The sequence below is a fragment of the Lissotriton vulgaris genome, chromosome 2_2 (genome assembly GCF_964263255.1).
Source record: "Lissotriton vulgaris chromosome 2_2, aLisVul1.2, whole genome shotgun sequence".
Classification (NCBI taxonomy): Eukaryota; Metazoa; Chordata; class Amphibia; order Caudata; family Salamandridae; genus Lissotriton; species Lissotriton vulgaris.
In genome coordinates, this window is record NC_141688.1 from 301807377 (window position 1) to 301824715 (window position 17339).

General features: G+C 43.4%; 1 protein-coding gene across 1 annotated transcript in view; it reads right to left on the bottom strand.

The window, feature by feature from the left end:
* Window positions 1-17339, bottom strand: part of LOC147729351 (embryonic protein UVS.2-like) — a 54188-nt gene that overhangs the window by 22976 nt on the left and 13873 nt on the right. The window contains exon 4 of the mRNA XM_086959918.1: window positions 16935-17110. Coding sequence (XP_086816044.1) covers window positions 16935-17110 — 176 coding nt within the window. The remainder of the gene's footprint in view (window positions 1-16934; window positions 17111-17339) is intronic.

A 17339-nucleotide genomic window follows, 5' to 3' on the forward strand; every position in this document is an offset into this window, starting at 1 on the left:
CTGAACTCCCTTGAATCCCATTGTTCATGACGAGCTCAGCTCGTCATAAGCACACAACCAGTGTACTGCATGACGAGCTGAGCTCGTCATGAGCAGGGAAGGGGTTAAACGAATCATCAATGATTGGCACAATGCTCGTAAATGGAAACATGCAAATATTCTTTCTCTACTGAAAAAGCCCACGGCCTACCCTAAAGTTCATACTAAATACAGGCCAATCTCACTTGTTTCAGTATTCTCTAAAAGCTTAGAGAAGCATGTTAGCTAGCACATTTCAAGTTACCTGGAGAATTGTAATCTCCTCCACCCAAGTTAGTTTTGTTTTAGAGCTAACTGTAGCACAGAAACAGCCTTCCTAGAAATAACTGAACACATTAAAGACACGCTAGACAAGGGGGGCAAGGATGCCCCGAGACTGCTGTATTCATACGCAGCCTTCAATATTGTGCCAAAGGAAAGAGTACTGACCCACATTCAGGATATTGGATTCGATGGTCTAGTCTTGAAGTGGCTTCCCTCATTCTTAAACAACAGGAGTGAAGAGGTATGAATCCCTCCATATGCTGCCCCTATTCGAGAAGAACTATCTGTAGGGGGAACATCACTTACAACGCATTTTTTACAACGCACTACCATTACATCGCAACCATTACAACGCAAACCATTACAACGCATTGCACTGGGGGGCGCTCTAGGATAAGGAATATATTTAATTTACTATCCAACACCTTCCCTGCTATCCACGGGGACTGGAGTTGGAATAGTAAATTAAATAATTCACTATCCAGCGCCTAAAAGCATTATGCGTTGTAATGGACTGCGTGGTAAAAACTGCGTTGTAAAGGCATGCGATGTAAAAGCATGCGTTGTAGTGACACCAATCCATCTGTAGGAGTGCCTCAGGGATCAGCACTGAGTCCCACATTATTTAACGCATATCTAACTCCCCTAGCTGTTCTGGCAGAAGCTCTGGAGGTGAAAGTAATATCATACGAAGACGACACTCATCTGCTTTTTTCCTGTGAAAAGGGAACATAATGTGAGGAAAGGCAATTAAATATTATTTTTACAATGGGTTCAACTAGTTATGACTTCACCAACTTAAATGTAACCCTGATAAAACTGAGATGCTGTTCCTCTGGGACATCTCCGCTGCAATATGGAGAATCTGGTAACCATACGATACTCCTCTCTGGGGCCGTACAACAAAAGTAAGTACAAAATTGGTAAATCAATATGGATAGTGCCCTTTCTTTCCAACCAAACATCTAGTCATTGGTGGACTCTTGTTTTGGGATCCCACGCCCCCTAAAGAAATTATTCCTTTTGCTGTCATTTGAGACTAGGAAAACAGTGACTCTAGCTCAGATAACTTTGTGGCTTAATGATGGAAATGCTCTTTACTGGGGCCTTCCAGACTACTTGCTCAGTTACTTACAAGTAGTACAAAATGAGGCAGCTAGAGTAATTCCTATTTTGGCTCCTAGAACTTGCCCGACTCCTCAGAGGAAGACACTACACTGGTTGCCTGTCAAAAAGAGGATTTATTTCAAATATGGTCCTGACACTTAAAGCTGTCTATGGGAAAGTGGTGATTTGCCTTGCAGAAACAGGCGGAAGATTGTTTTCCTTCCTTGGCCCACAGACCTGGAATAACGTCCTGAAAGAACTCCAGCCCATTTAAGAGCTCCCTGTTTTTAGGAAAAAATTTCAAATGTGGCTGTTTCAGAAAAAGAAATAATACAACCACATTTGTTTTTGCAGATGTCAGATTTCCTTTACACCGCCAGTGCTGAGACACTACTTGGAGTATATGTTTATAATACAAATGCCTTTTTAATTTTTAATTAAATTTGTTAGCAAGATTAAGCCATGGAGCTATCAATTGTTAATGAACATTTTCAGAATTTGAAGCCCTGCAGATGGGTCATGATGCAAACCGTGTTAGCCTTGAAACACTTGCCTAGAGGGGGTTAACACGTTTTGGCATTCCATGGTTTTAAACAGAAAATAGAACTGTAGAAAGAGCTAGCATATTTCCTTACTGATAGGTGATTTGATCACATTTCCTCAGGACTTTGATCAGGTGAGCTGCAGCAGGAGGGATGCCTTTCAGGTGAGCCAGCCAGTCTGGAGTCACCTCTGAATAGGGCTTTGCCTCCATCAAAGTGGCATACAAATAGTTCTTAAAGTGTTGACCTGATTTTCAGTAAGGGTAAGTAGAGTTCCCTTTTTTCAAGAGTGAATGCTATTTCAACACTTTCTTTGTTTTCTTGGCAATACATTAATTTGAAGAAAGGTTACTGTCAAGCTTGAGTTCACATTAGTTATCGGATGGGGAGGAGCTGTGAAGCTTCATCTTTTAGCCAGAATTGAACCAGGCTTCAGTCTTTGGTTGCTGTCATAGTTGGGGTGACTTCGGGTTAGTTGAGGAACATCTATTTCTGAATGAGCTTGAATCAAGATCTGAGTCTTTGAATGTTATCCTGTGATGAGATTATAAAGGAGAGGTTGTGTCATTCAGATGGTTCCTTGAGGTTGGTGAGGTAGGGGATGAACCATAGCAAGATTGTATCAGCAAAGACCATGTGTGTCTTGAGAGGTGTGAATATTGGTATTAACTTTGCATAGTAGCTGTTTCTGTGCTGCAATGAGATCTGAATTTGGATTAGAAACACTGTAAGAGGCTGTTATTGGTTATCTGCTCTTGAAGTTGTAGGGTGACAACATTTAGGATGGTCTTTCCAATAAAATGGAAGTGAGTCATAGGATAGTAGTTGGTAAGGTTGTGTGGGCCTAGGATAGGTTTGTTTAGCAGAGAGAGGATGTGTCCTAGTATGAGGCTCTCCGGAAATGTTTATTAGCTGAGGGAGGCATTGACTGTGTTGATAAGAGGTATGAGGAATTCTCTCTGAAGGAGTGCTGCCTTAATCGAAGTAGCCTTGAATGCACTGAGGATGTCAGTCAGACTGGTGATCAAGAAGAGATTGAAACCTGTGTCATTGAGAATAGAGGCGTATGGGATACCTGGAGTCTTTTATGTCTTTTTTGTGTCGTTGATCTGGCGTTTCTTATGTTTTGATTATAATTGGATTGATGCACAGCTTGTTTTGATTCAAAATCCGTTATTCTCCAGTATTAGGGGTGTCTTTCATAGATTCACATGCTTGAATATTCCCCGTCGTCGAAGTGGGAGTCCCACGGTACATAAAATAGCAGTAATATATGCATGTATATATGAGAAGTATTATAAATAAAATATACATACATATAATGCAATAAAAATGTAAACTTAAAAAAGTACCATAGAACAGAATAGGCCCATTGAAAAGCCCAAGGGAGAATTCACTTTAGTACCTTATAGGAGTCATTATGTGTTGGTCCACATTCCAGCCAATCAGGCTGTAGCCTCCTCTAGAACCTTCTCCTCAGAAGCCCAAGTCCTCAGATTTTCTACCGCACGTCGTGTGAAGGGAGTCTCCCTGAGCTCTGCTCAGTTTCTTCAAGTTTCTTCATATTTTTTCTTCAAAATGTCTTCTTCAAAGAAAACTCTGTTCAAGGCTTGTCCATCCTGTGGGAAACTTCGCCTTTTTCATGAGGATCCACACAGTAAGTGTATTTACTGCCTTTATCCGGACCATGTTGTCTCTACCTGCAGACTCTGTCGCAAATTTCCTCCTAAGACTTTGAGGGACAGAGAGGCTCGTCTCCTTCTGTGGCTACAGAAGTTAAAATCATCTGATAACATCGTGTCCGATGCTGAGAGTATGTCATCTGGTTTTTCGAAAACCTCTCAGAAGCGTGGGTCTGAGACTGAAGTCCCCTCTCCTTTTCTTAAGAAGAGTAAAAAGTTGGGATCTTCCAAGGATGTCTCCTCACAAGAATTGCTACAGGGCGCGCCTACGGGACCTGGTTCTCTGGCGTCTCGCCCCAAGACCATGCCCTCCGTTTCTAAAACGGGCATTGGCTCGTCGACGGGCTCGTCGACGCGTCCGTCGACGTCTTCAGCGTCTACGAAGTCTGTTTTGGCATTTTCCACGTCGACGACTACTTCTTCCATGTCGACTAGTTCTGCCACGACGATGATCATCTCGTCGACGAGCAGCCAGGAGGTGAGACCCATCTCATCCATTATTATGATCTCGTCAATCAAACCGTCGGCGAAGAAACCACCGTCGACGCATCCATGGTCGACGGCTCTCCCGTCGACGAAGACCAAGGCTTCATCGTCGACGACCGGATCCTCGTCGACGACAGCCCCGTCGACGATACCATCGACTCAGACGATGAACCCCCCGTCGACGGCTGCTCCGCCGACGACTTCCTCGTCGACAGCAAAGACTGCGATTCCACCGACGGCCTCGTCGACGGCCTCGTCGACGGCCTCGTCGACGACCAAAAAATCATCGTCTACCAAAATTAAGATTCCTACGCCGGATGCAGCGGCGCCAACGAAAAAATTACTAGATGGTGTTAAAGCTATACAACTCTCGTCGACGGGCTCGTCCAGGACACAGCAACCACTACAATCTGCTACCACCTTCAAAGTGGTTTCTACTTCGTCCCTCAAGTCTGTCCCACTTATACAGTTAAGCCCTATTAGAAGTGGATCGTAACCTCCGGAGAAGTTATTTCAATCTGGAGCAGAGGAATCTGGAAATGATTCAGAAGTGGATCAACTTTATCAACCAGCAACCAGTCCATCGGATTTACACATAAAGTGTCAGGACTACAGCGATGAGAATGAGTATGCGGATAATACCGTTGAAGATGGGAATGTCCTTTTTCCATTGGATACCACACAACAACCAAATTACGAACGCTTTAAACAAATTCCTATGTCTATGGTGAAAAACCTACAACATATGCTGGATGACTACAATCGTAGATTTCCACCATCGCTGCCGCCTTCCCCAGCACCCCAAGTGCAGCGGTCCCAGGCTCCAGCTCCACGCCCTCCGTCTCCAGTGCCTCAACCACAGTCACCAGCACCTAGGCCTCGAGCTCAAGCGACTGTTGCACCTACGTCCCCTTTAGGTGCTGCTCCTGATACAGATAATGAGGGTCAAACTCCACAAAACACTGGAGATAATGACACTGATGACGAGGAAATGCAGGATTGGGACAATTATAGGGCGCAGACACCCTCTACTCCACCAACATCACCAAGAACTTCGCCACCAGTGGATATCGCAAGTTTCCACAGCCTTATGGTTCGTGCAGCAAAGAGGTTCCACCTAACGTTAGAAACGCAGCAAGCAGAATGTTTTCTGTATGACTTTAAAGACTTGCCTCAACGCCAAACTCATACCATTCCTATTATTGACCACATATGGGAAGAGGGTCTGAAGTTGATGGAACGTCCTAACTCCATTCCAGCCGTTCTACCTAGACTGGACAAAAAATATAAAGCGCCGCCTACTTCCCCGGCCTGCTTAGTTTCACAGCCTAAAGCAGACTCAGTGATCACTCAGGCGGCACAAAAAAGGTCTCGAAATCCAGCCATACCCCTAACTTCCCCCCTGGATCAGGATGGCCGCAAATTGGACTCAATTGGTAAGAAATTTACCACAATGGCGGCGACAACGGTAAGAGCTTCCAACGCCTTAGCCATTCTGGGTCGATACGACCGTCAAATGTGGTCCGAGATCGCTGGTCTACTTCCCCAAATGCCCGACTCCATCCGGGAGGAAGCACAGGCCATCATTCTCGAGGGAGAAAAGATTTCAACGGAAATTATCGACTGTGCCGTCGATATAGCCTCTACTGGATTCCGACAATTGGCGGGTGCTGCAGTTTTGCGTCGCCAAGGCTGGCTAAAGTCAACAACCTTCCGACCGGAAGTTCAATCCAGAGTGCTTGATTTGCCCTACGATGGCGAATCTCTGTTTGGTAAGCACGTTGATGATGCCTTGGAACTCATCAAAAAGGACACGGACACAGCGAAGTCCTTAACGACTCTTCAGTACAGAAAGAGGCCATTTCGTGGGGCACGTGGTAGAGGAGGAGGAACCTCTACTTTTCGAGGCACGGGCCAATATAGAGGATACACTTACGACAACAGACAAAGAGGATCCTATCAGTCCCAAAATCGTTCATCCACCTCCAGACCTTACCAGCGGAAGTCCAACTACAGAGGTGGTGCGAACACCAGCAAAAAACAGTGAGAGGATTGTGCATCTTGGAGGTCGAATCTCGAAATTCTTCTGCAATTGGTCGAACATCACCAACGACCGATGGGTCTTGGATGTAGTTTCAAAAGGACACACCCTGGAATTTACGAAATTTCCCCCCGCTCGCCCGCCTTCGGGCCCACCTTCTCCCCATTTCAAGGAACTGTTGGCCCAGGTGCAGCTTCTGATCAGGAAAGGAGCCATAGAATTGGTACCGCAATGTCAACGCGGCAAGGGATTCTACTCCCGTTTCTTTCTAGTGAAGAAAAAATCAGGAGAGTGGCGCCCCATCTTGGATCTGAGGGCTCTAAACAAGTTCATCGCGTCCAAGACTTTTCAGATGCTAACCCTGCTTCAAATCTTGAATTTCCTCATTCCAGGAGAGTTCTTTTCGACAATAGACCTTCAAGATGCATATTTCCATGTGCCTATTCACACCAGGCACAGGAAATACCTTTGTTTTACAGTCGGCCAATTTCATTACCAATTCAAGGTCCTTCCATTCGGCCTTCGATCGGCACCGAGGGTATTTACCAAGATCCTAGCCCCGGTGGCCGCTTACCTGCGCTTACAGAGCATCCAGTTTTATCCGTATCTGGACGATTGCCTCATAAAAGCCAGGACTTTCCAACTGACACAAGAACACACACAAGTCTGCATATCCCTGTTCGAAACTGATGTCACACTTTCGCCCTTCTCAACAACGAGATTTTCTAGGAGCCTCGCTCGATTCTCGGCTAGGGCAAGTGTTCGTTTCACAGGAACGTCAGAGCAGAATGTTGCAGAAAGTTCAGTTCCTGCAGTCAAGACAGTACGTTTCTGTCCGAATGTACAAGTCATTCCTCGGCATGGCTTCCTCGTGCATTCAACTGATTCCCAACTGCAGACTGCACATGAGAGTCCTTCAGGAAGAACTCGACAGCCAGTGGAAGCAGGTATCAGGGTCGTTCGAGGACAAGATACATCTAACGTCCCGCATACAAAGAGCTTTGGAGTGGTGGGCTCATCCTCCAAATATAGCAACAGGTCGTTCATTCAAGGACGAACAACCAACACTGACACTGACGACAGACGCCTCCCTAGAAGGTTGGGGTGCTCATCTCGACGGAATGTCCGTGAGAGGCAAGTGGACGGCGTCTCAGCGCACTTGGCACATAAATCGCTTAGAACTACTGGCGATTTTCTTGGCCTTGAAGTCTTTTCAAAGAGTAGTGCAGGGACAGACATTGTTGGTGAAGACAGACAATACCACCAGCATGCACTACATCAACAAACAGGGCGGCACAAGATCTCTCGTGCTATCACAGCTGGCACAGGAAATTTGGGACTGGGCTCTACAACGTCAAATACATCTCCAAGCTATCCATGTACCAGGTGTGGCCAATGTGCTGGCGGACGCGCTCAGCAGAGCCCTCTCGGACAACCACGAATGGGAACTCCACCAACCAACGTTGGATTACATCTTCCGACAGTGGGGCCGACCGCAGTTGGATCTCTTTGCAACTGTTCTCAACAGGATATGTCTAAGGTTTGCGAGCCGGCATCCACACAAGGAGTCGAGTGGGAATGCCTTTTCAATAAATTGGTCGAACGCCTTCAGTTATGCATTCCCTCCTCTGCCGCTCATTCCACGTCTGTTACACAGAATGAGATTCCAACCATGTCGGATGATCCTGATCGCACCCAAATGGCGAGACGTCCTTGGTTCTCAGATCTCCTCCTGTTCTCTCTGACACAACCGATACGGTTGCATCCTCTGCCACATCTTCTCACAATGCATCAAGGTCAAATATGCCATCCGGATCCAGCATACCTTCAACTTCATGCTTGGAACCTGAGTACTATGAATTTGCACACATGAATATCGACAAGGATTGTAGAGCAGTGCTATCAAATGCTCGAGCACAATCTACTGTCAAAACTTACCAGCTGAAATGGAAGCGTTTCTGCGCTTGGTGTTCCACTAGATCACTAGATCCCATGCGTGCTCAGCCAGAACAAATTTTGCCATTCTTTTTGTCGCTAGCAAAATCAGGACTATCTCACTCCACCCTTAAGGTTTTTCTGGCTGCTATCTCTCGTTTCCGTCATGATGGCGTAACATCTTTGTACTCTTCCATGATCATAAGACAGTTCTTCAAAGGCCTTTTTAGGATGTTTCCTCCAATCCGTCGGCCTCCACCTTCATGGCGACTCAACCTAGTTCTGTCTCAGCTGCTTTTGCCTCCATTCGAGCCCATCCATTCTTCCAATCTGAAGTTCCTCACGTGGAAAGTGGCTCTGTTACTTGCTCTGACCTCTTCTAGACGCGTCAGCGACATTCAAGCCTTTACTATACAGCCACCGTTTTTGCAATTTTCCAACGAGGCTGTTACCTTGAGAACAAATCCCAGTTTTATTCCTAAGGTTCCCAGTGACTTTCATCTCAATGAACCTATTGTTCTTAAGACTTTCTTCCCTGCACCTCAATCTGCAGCGGAGCGCTCCTTACACACTCTGGATGTGAAGCGCTGTCTTAAATTTTACATTCAACGCACAGCTGCCTTCAGAAAGTCTGATCAATTGTTTGTTGCATATGGCCCAGTATGCAAAGGACAACCCGTAACTAAACAGACTATCACCAGATGGAAATCGTCTGCCATATCCTATTGTCATCAACGGGCTGGCAAGCCCCTTCCTGCTCCTGCTCGAGCTCATTCCACGAGAGCTGTGTCAACTTCTGCTGCCCTCTTTGCGGGGGTACCTCTAAGACAAATCTGCAGAGCTGCTACTTGGTCCAGCAGCCATACTTTCACGAAGCACTACTGCCTGCAATCAACAGATGCCGCGGATGCGGCAGTGGGTCAAGCGGTGCTGCAGAATCTTTTCCGATAAAGGTGAGCCTCTGTTGCTACCCGCCTCCAGTCATAAAGGTATTGTCATGTTTTGGTTTTTTATTGCTTATTAAGTGATAAGTTATGCCTAAACTTAATTTGTATCTTCCTTTATGACTAATGTATGTTTTACTGCTTTCTATTCTTATTCAAGCATGTGAATCTATGAAAGACACCCCTAATACTGGAGAAGAACATAAGTTACTTACCTGTAAACTGTGGTTCTCCAGTATTGGTGTCTTTCATAGATTCACATGCGACCCTCCCATCCTCCCCTCAGAGGCTCTCTTCTCCTCAAGCATTTATACTTACTTGTGCTACGAAAATCTGAGGACTTGGGCTTCTGAGGAGAAGGTTCTAGAGTAGGCTACAGCCTGATTGGCTGGAATGTGGACCAACACATAATGACTCCTATAAGTTACTAAAGTGAATTCTCCCTTGGGCTTTTCAATGGGCCTATTCTGTTCTATGGTACTTTTTTAAGTTTACATTTTTATTGCATTATATGTATGTATATTTTATTTATAATACTTCTCATATATACATGCATATATTACTGCTATTTTATGTACCATGGGACTCCCACTTCGACGACGGGGAATATTCAAGCATGTGAATCTATGAAAGACACCAATACTGGAGAACCACAGTTTACAGGTAAGTAACTTATGTTCTTCTTTGGTTTGCTAATGTTTATTTTGGTTTGGTGGTGCTCAGTAAGGAGGCGTCGAGGGTCCAACGACGTCAAATTAAATGTTTGCTATGTGAGGCCAGAGGAACTCTGGTCCCATCCCTAGTTTGGCACACACTTGTTTGCGTTCCCTTAGTTCAAGAAAACAACTTCCATTCTCTGTTCATTATAATTCATTTCATTTATTTCATAATCTTAGTGATGATATTATATCGTTTCAATTCAAATGTCTTCATGCTTATAATCAACATACAGACTCAGGCAATGTCTTTAACGTGTACAATGCATTTCGGGCATTAGTGGCATGCCCTTCATCAGGGAATTGACACTAGAAACAATGATATGAATAAACGTTAGTGTAGAAAATAATGCTCGTAAAATGTCAGTTCAAAACCACTTAGTGAACATGTACTTATAAAATCATGTCGTACTATCCATTCAGAGTGCTAGGTGAAAAATGATTTGAACGAAAAATGTAGAGAAAAATAACATTGTACTGGTACTTGTGAGAATAAGGGTTCAGTTGTTCACTTACATGCCTGTAGTTGAATCGTAGTTGGGAATCTAAGTGGAAATAAGTAAACAAAAAAGGTCCATCAGTGCCAGTGAGCAAAAATGTGTGGCGAGGCTCTCCAGTGTCAGGTTGGTAAGCGGTAGGAACTAACCTGAATAGCTTCGGGTGAAAGATTCTATCCGGTACTCGTCTCCGAAAAACGCCGGTGAAGGCAATGGCTTCCCGCGTTTGTTTAGTTCAAAACATCGAGGTCACGTGTTATGTCACGTGCGATAAAAATGAAAGAAAGACTTTGGTTGTGATCGTTGCGGTGCTATAGGACTCAGGGTTCGATGCTTGGTGGACTATAAACGGAATTGTCAATTCAAGAACCCGTTTTAAAAAAACATAATGTACGGTCAAAAATGTGGAAAATGTCTATAAGAAATTATGGAAGTGGGAAAAATAAATGAAAATCCGAAGGTCGAACTGAAGTGTGGAGTGGTCTGCAGTGCGAGGTGAACTACTCATGTGGTACATAACGTGCAACATTTTGAGATGTGTAGTGTCAAGGGTGTAGGGAACGTACACAATAACAGCAATGTCTGTCTACAGAGCAAATACTTCAAAGATAACATGAAAATTCAATTCTCTCATTTAAACCCATGGGTTTCTGGGTTGACAGTTTATAAATCCAATAGTTCTCTCGTCTCAAAAGGAATTTGTTATTGTCTCTCCCTTCTTGCTTACGTACCGTCTCAAGAATGATGAACTTTACTTGGGAAACATTATGTTGCTGTTCTACAAAGTGTGCAGAAAGAGCTGACTTCAAGTTTTTTAGTCTGATGTTAGATTTGTGTTCAGTGAGACGCACCTTGATGCGTCTCTCGGTTTTCCCGACGTACATCTTCCCACAGGGGCATTTTATCCCATATATCAAGTTGCTGGTGTCACAGGTAGCATTCACTCGAAGTTTGATGGGATTGCCTTGGCTTGGATGATTTATGGTGTGTCCCCTGATGATGTTATTACAGTTACCACAGTTTAGGCAAGGTTTTGTTCCAGTATATGTGGTGATTTCATTGGGTTTGTTTTGTAGAGTTTCTCCCAGATTTTTCGCCCTGGTGTATGCAAATATCGGAGGTTGACTGAATGCATTTCTGAAGTCGGGTTCAAGATTCAGGATTGTCCAATGTTTCATGATAATTTGCTTGAATTTTTTACTACTAGTAGAATATTTTGAGATCACTACCGTCCGTGTTTGCTCAGACTTTATGGTGGGTGTTAGAAGTTTAGATCTGTCCAACTTGTCAATCCTCATTTTGGTTTCATCCACTAGAGTTTTTGGATAACCCCTTTTCAGAAATTTATTTGACATTTCATTCAATCTTTGGTTGAGAATAATTCTGTCTGAAGTGATTCTCTTAACCCTTGCCATTTGGGAATACGGTAAGTTTCTTATCAAGTTGGGTTCATGGAAGCTGGAGTGTAATAACATGTTGTTCCTGTCGGTGGGTTTGACATAGAGGTCAGTGGTGAATCCGTTAGGGGTTACTGTGATTTTAACATCTAAAAAGTTGACTGATGTGTCAGAAATATCCCAGGTTAGTTGGATCCTTTGATCAATGGAATTAAATCTGTTGAGTTTTGCTCTCAATGTTTCCTCTGTGTCCGTCCATATGATGAAAAAGTCATCAATGTATCTCAATATCATTTTCAAATGGTTAGTCCAGTTGGTGTTCTTTAGTATGTGTTGGGTTTCATACCAGTGCATGAAGGTGTTAGCGTACACAGGTGCGGCCGAATTGCCCATTGCCATCCCTGTAAGTTGTTGGTACCATTGATCATGAACTCTGAAGTAGCTATGGTATAGGATAAACTGCATGAGCTCCATAAGGAACAGTTGGAAGTCTTGGTCTAACCAGTGAGGTAGTGTGGCTCACTGGTTAGAGGCGGCAGACCCGAGAGCAGAGGACGGCCCGGGACCAGGGTTCGATTCCCGGCGCGGCAGGTTTCTGGACCAGGGTCAGCGGACTCGATAATTCTCTCGCCTCGGTGCCCACTCTGATCAGCGATCACACTCGGCAACTCTGGGCATTAGCTTGCCTCATCTTCACTAACGGCCCCACCAGACCGCCGGGGATGCCTGGTCTCACCCTGGAGATACCCATTAAGGGACCATCTCTCAGGGAAGCCAGGAAGTGTTTCGCAGCGGTCGAAGCGCCTTGGGACCCTACGGGTAAGTAGTGCGCTATATAAATGCCTATACATTTACATTACATTTACATTTACATATTTAAAAGAGCTGATTCTATTGCTTCAATTCCCATGTCGTGAGGTATACTTGTATATAGACTGCAGACATCTGCGGTGCATAGCAGTATTTTCTCTGTTGGGTTGAGTTGGATTTCTTGTAGCTTCAATAAAAATTGTGAAGTGTCCTTTATGTATGTTTGTGTGGATTGTACCGATGATTGGAGATACCTGTCAATTAATTCTCCTATCGGTTGGTGTATACTTCCTCTGGTAGAAACTATTGGTCTCATGGGAGGGTTTCTGAGATTTTTGTGGATTTTAGGTACCATTCTTAATGTTGGACTCTTGGGATTAATGGTTATGAGAAAGTTCTTTGTCCTTTCTGTGATGGTTCCCTGTTTTTGCGCCTGGTCAATAATGCTCCTTAGGATCTTAGAGTATTCCAAAGTAGGGTTAGAGTCCAATTTGTTGTATGTTGTCCTGTCCGTGACGTGTTCTGTTACTTTGTCGTTGTACATAGGGGTATTCATGATGACGATCGCTCCCCCTTTATCGGCTTTGGTACAAATTATTTGATCGTTAGCTGCTATTCTGTTCAATGTATCCAAATCCTTTTGTGTGATGTTTCTAGTTTTGGGTTTGGTATGTTTGAGTTTGCTGAGATCCTGTTTGACTAAATTCTCGAAAAGATCTAGTGTCTTGTGACTTGTGGGTGCTTGGAATGAGCTCTGTGGACGTAGTCCCAACAGTTGATCTTTCTCTTGTTGTGGTAGGGTGTTGTCAAAAAAGTGTCTGAGTTTAAGTTTGCGCATTAACTTGAAAAAACTGACTTCTTGTTCCAGGTGGTCTGTGGAAGTGGTAGGTACAAACGATGTTCCTTTTTCCAATAGTCTTAGTTCATGTGAATTGAAATGCTGGTCACTGATGTTAATGACTAAGTGCTCTGTGGTTAGTTCTTCTTGGGTTTTTTCTCCTTCTCCTTGGTTGTTGCTGCGGTACTCCGGGTGTTCGGCGGGTCCCGTTCTTTCTCTTTTTCTTTTCCCTCTCCTGGGTCTCCTTTTTGCGCTTGGCCCTGGTCTAAAAAAGGGCTGCTGTCATGTGCTTGACTGGTGGTCGCTTCCACTGTTGGTATTTGTTCTTTCTCATAACCATTAATCCCAAGAGTCCAACATTAAGAATGGTACCTAAAATCCACAAACCGATAGGAGAATTAATTGACAGGTATCTCCAATCATCGGTACAATCCACACAAACATACATAAAGGACACTTCACAATTTTTATTGAAGCTACAAGAAATCCAACTCAACCCAACAGAGAAAATACTACTATGCACCGCAGATGTCTGCAGTCTATATACAAGTATACCTCACGACATGGGAATTGAAGCAATAGAATCAGCTCTTTTAAATATGGATTTAGACCAAGACTTCCAACTGTTCCTTATGGAGCTCATGCAGTTTATCCTATACCATAGCTACTTCAGAGTTCATGATCAATGGTACCAACAACTTACAGGGATGGCAATGGGCAATTCGGCCGCACCGGTGTACGCTAACACCTTCATGCACTGGTATGAAACCCAACACATACTAAAGAACACCAACTGGACTAACCATTTGAAAATGATATTGAGATACATTGATGACTTTTTCATCATATGGACGGACACAGAGGAAACATTGAGAGCACAACTCAACAGATTTAATTCCATTGATCAAAGGATCCAACTAACCTGGGATATTTCTGACACATCAGTCAACTTTTTAGATGTTAAAATCACAGTAACCCCTAACGGATTCACCACTGACCTCTATGTCAAACCCACCGACAGGAACAACATGTTATTACACTCCAGCTTCCATGAACCCAACTTGATAAGAAACTTACCGTATTCCCAAATGGCAAGGGTTAAGAGAATCACTTCAGACAGAATTATTCTCAACCAAAGATTGAATGAAATGTCAAATAAATTTCTGAAAAGGGGTTATCCAAAAACTCTAGTGGATGAAACCAAAATGAGGATTGACAAGTTGGACAGATCTAAACTTCTAACACCCACCATAAAGTCTAAGCAAACACGGACGGTAGTGATCTCAAAATATTCTACTAGTAGTAAAAAATTCAAGCAAATTATCATGAAACATTGGACAATCCTGAATCTTGAACCCGACTTCATAAATGCATTCAGTCAACCTCCGATATTTGCATACACCAGGGCGAAAAATCTGGGAGAAACTCTACAAAACAAACCCAATGAAATCACCACATATACTGGAACAAAACCTTGCCTAAACTGTGGTAACTGTAATAACATCATCAGGGGACACACCATAAATCATCCAAGCCGAAGCAATCCCATCAAACTTCGAGTGAATGCTACCTGTGACACCAGCAACTTGATATATGGGATAAAATGCCCCTGTGGGAAGATGTACGTCGGGAAAACCGAGAGACGCATCAAGGTGCGTCTCACTGAACACAAATCTAACATCAGACTAAAAAACTTGAAGCCAGCTCTTTCTGCACACTTTGTAGAACAGCAACATAATGTTTCCCAAGTAAAGTTTATCATTCTTGAGACGGTACCTAAGCAAGAAGGGAGAGACAATAACAAATTCCTTTTGAGACGAGAGAACTATTGGATTTATAAACTGTCAACCCAGAAACCCATGGGTTTAAATGAGAGAATTGAATTTTCATGTTATCTTTGAAGTATTTGCTCTGTAGACAGACATTGCTGTTATTGTGTACGTTCCCTACACCCTTGACACTACACATCTCAAAATTTTGCACATTATGTACCACATGAGTAGTTCACCTCGCACTGCAGACCACTCCACACTTCAGTTCGACCTTCGGATTTTCATTTATTTTTCCCACTTCCATAATTTCTTATAGACATTTTCCACATTTTTGACCGTACATTATGTTTTTTTAAAACGGGTTCTTGAATTGACAATTCCGTTTATAGTCCACCAAGCATCGAACCCTGAGTCCTATAGCACCGCAACGATCACAACCAAAGTCTTTCTTTCATTTTTATCGCACGTGACATAACACGTGACCTCGATGTTTTGAACTAAACAAACGCGGAAAGCCATTGCCTTCACCGGCGTTTTTCGGAGACGAGTACCGGATAGAATCTTTCACCCGAAGCTATTCAGGTTAGTTCCTACCGCTTACCAACCTGACACTGGAGAGCCTCGCCACACATTTTTGCTCACTGGCACTGACGGACCTTTTTTGTTTACTTATTTCCACTTAGATTCCCAACTACGATTCAACTACAGGCATGTAAGTGAACAACTGAACCCTTATTCTCACAAGTACCAGTACAATGTTATTTTTCTCTACATTTTTCGTTGAAATCATTTTTCACCTAGCACTCTGAATGGATAGTACGACATGATTTTATAAGTACATGTTCACTAAGTGGTTTTGAACTGACATTTTACAAGCATTTTTTCTACACTAACGTTTATTCATATCATTGTTTCTAGTGTCAATTCCCTGATGAAGGGCATGCCACTAATGCCCGAAATGCATTGGACACGTTAAAGACATTGCCTGAGTCTGTATGTTGATTATAAGCATGAAGACATTTGAATTGAAACGATAAAATATCATCACTAAGAATATGAAATAAATGAAGTGAATTATAATGAACAGAGAATGGAAGTTGTTTTCTTGAACTAAGGGAACGCAAACAAGTGTGTGCCAAACTATGGATGGGACCAGAGTTTCTTATGTTTTCACAGAAAAAGTGGTATTTGCTGCTGCATTTGTCACACTGTCTCCCAACATGTCATTCAGCAAACAGAGATGCATAGAAGTCACAATAGCATCTGACACACCATGCAGTAAACAGAAATGCTCAGAGATCACTCTGGTTTGTGGGAGACGTATTCATAGCATTAGACGACACTCACACAGGAGTCAAATCTTGGTCATTAGCATATATAGATGTACTTCTATCTCCTTGTTGTCTGCCAGCAAATCCAAATACACATTGGTCAGGTTGGTGCCTGATGTTGTATTCAAACATTACAGATGCACAGAGTTCACACTGTTGCCTCTTATGCCTTTCTGTTCGTACAGATACACAGGAGTGGATCTGATTTTAGAGATCAGTAAATGGACAAGAACCACACCGGTGCAAAGGACAATGACTCTAGGGTGGGTTCTGAGATAAAAGAGTGCAACTTGTAACTCACCTCTATTATGCCATGCATTAAGCAGTCTTGTTTACAGTCATTGGCCTTTACCTGACCTAGGCCAATAATGTCATAATTACTTCACAAAGGAGAATTTCGCTTTGTTGGCTGTTTGTGATCCTTGCATCACTCTCTAACTGAAAATGCTAGTTAATAACATGATCCAATCAACAACAGAAACAGCTCTCTCTGTTCAGTAGCAGTGATTGGTCAGAGTGGAGAGTTACTTTACCATTTGAAATAAACTCTGTCATGATCTTCACGTAGTCATCACGGTCGCTGCGGCTCTGCTCATGGTGAAAGCCCAATGCATGGTTGAGCTCATGCTGGATGCTTCCTCTCAATAGGCAACCAACTCCCAGTGATACAGATTGGGGTCCGCGAGTTCTTCCCATGAAAGACCAGCAGCTGGGACAGACATGAAGTAAAAGAGAGACAGTTCTAAGAACTCATGAAACCTGAGAACAGTGACCTCATTGAGAGAGTAGTCTCAGCAACACAGAATACTAGATGTGCCGAGACAACAGTATCAGAAGAAGGATGAAAGTCCGACCCACCACAACAGTTGTGCAATTTCTGATACTTTTTACTTTTGTCCACAAAGGTTCCCTGCCTTTTTGTTTATGTGGCACATTGT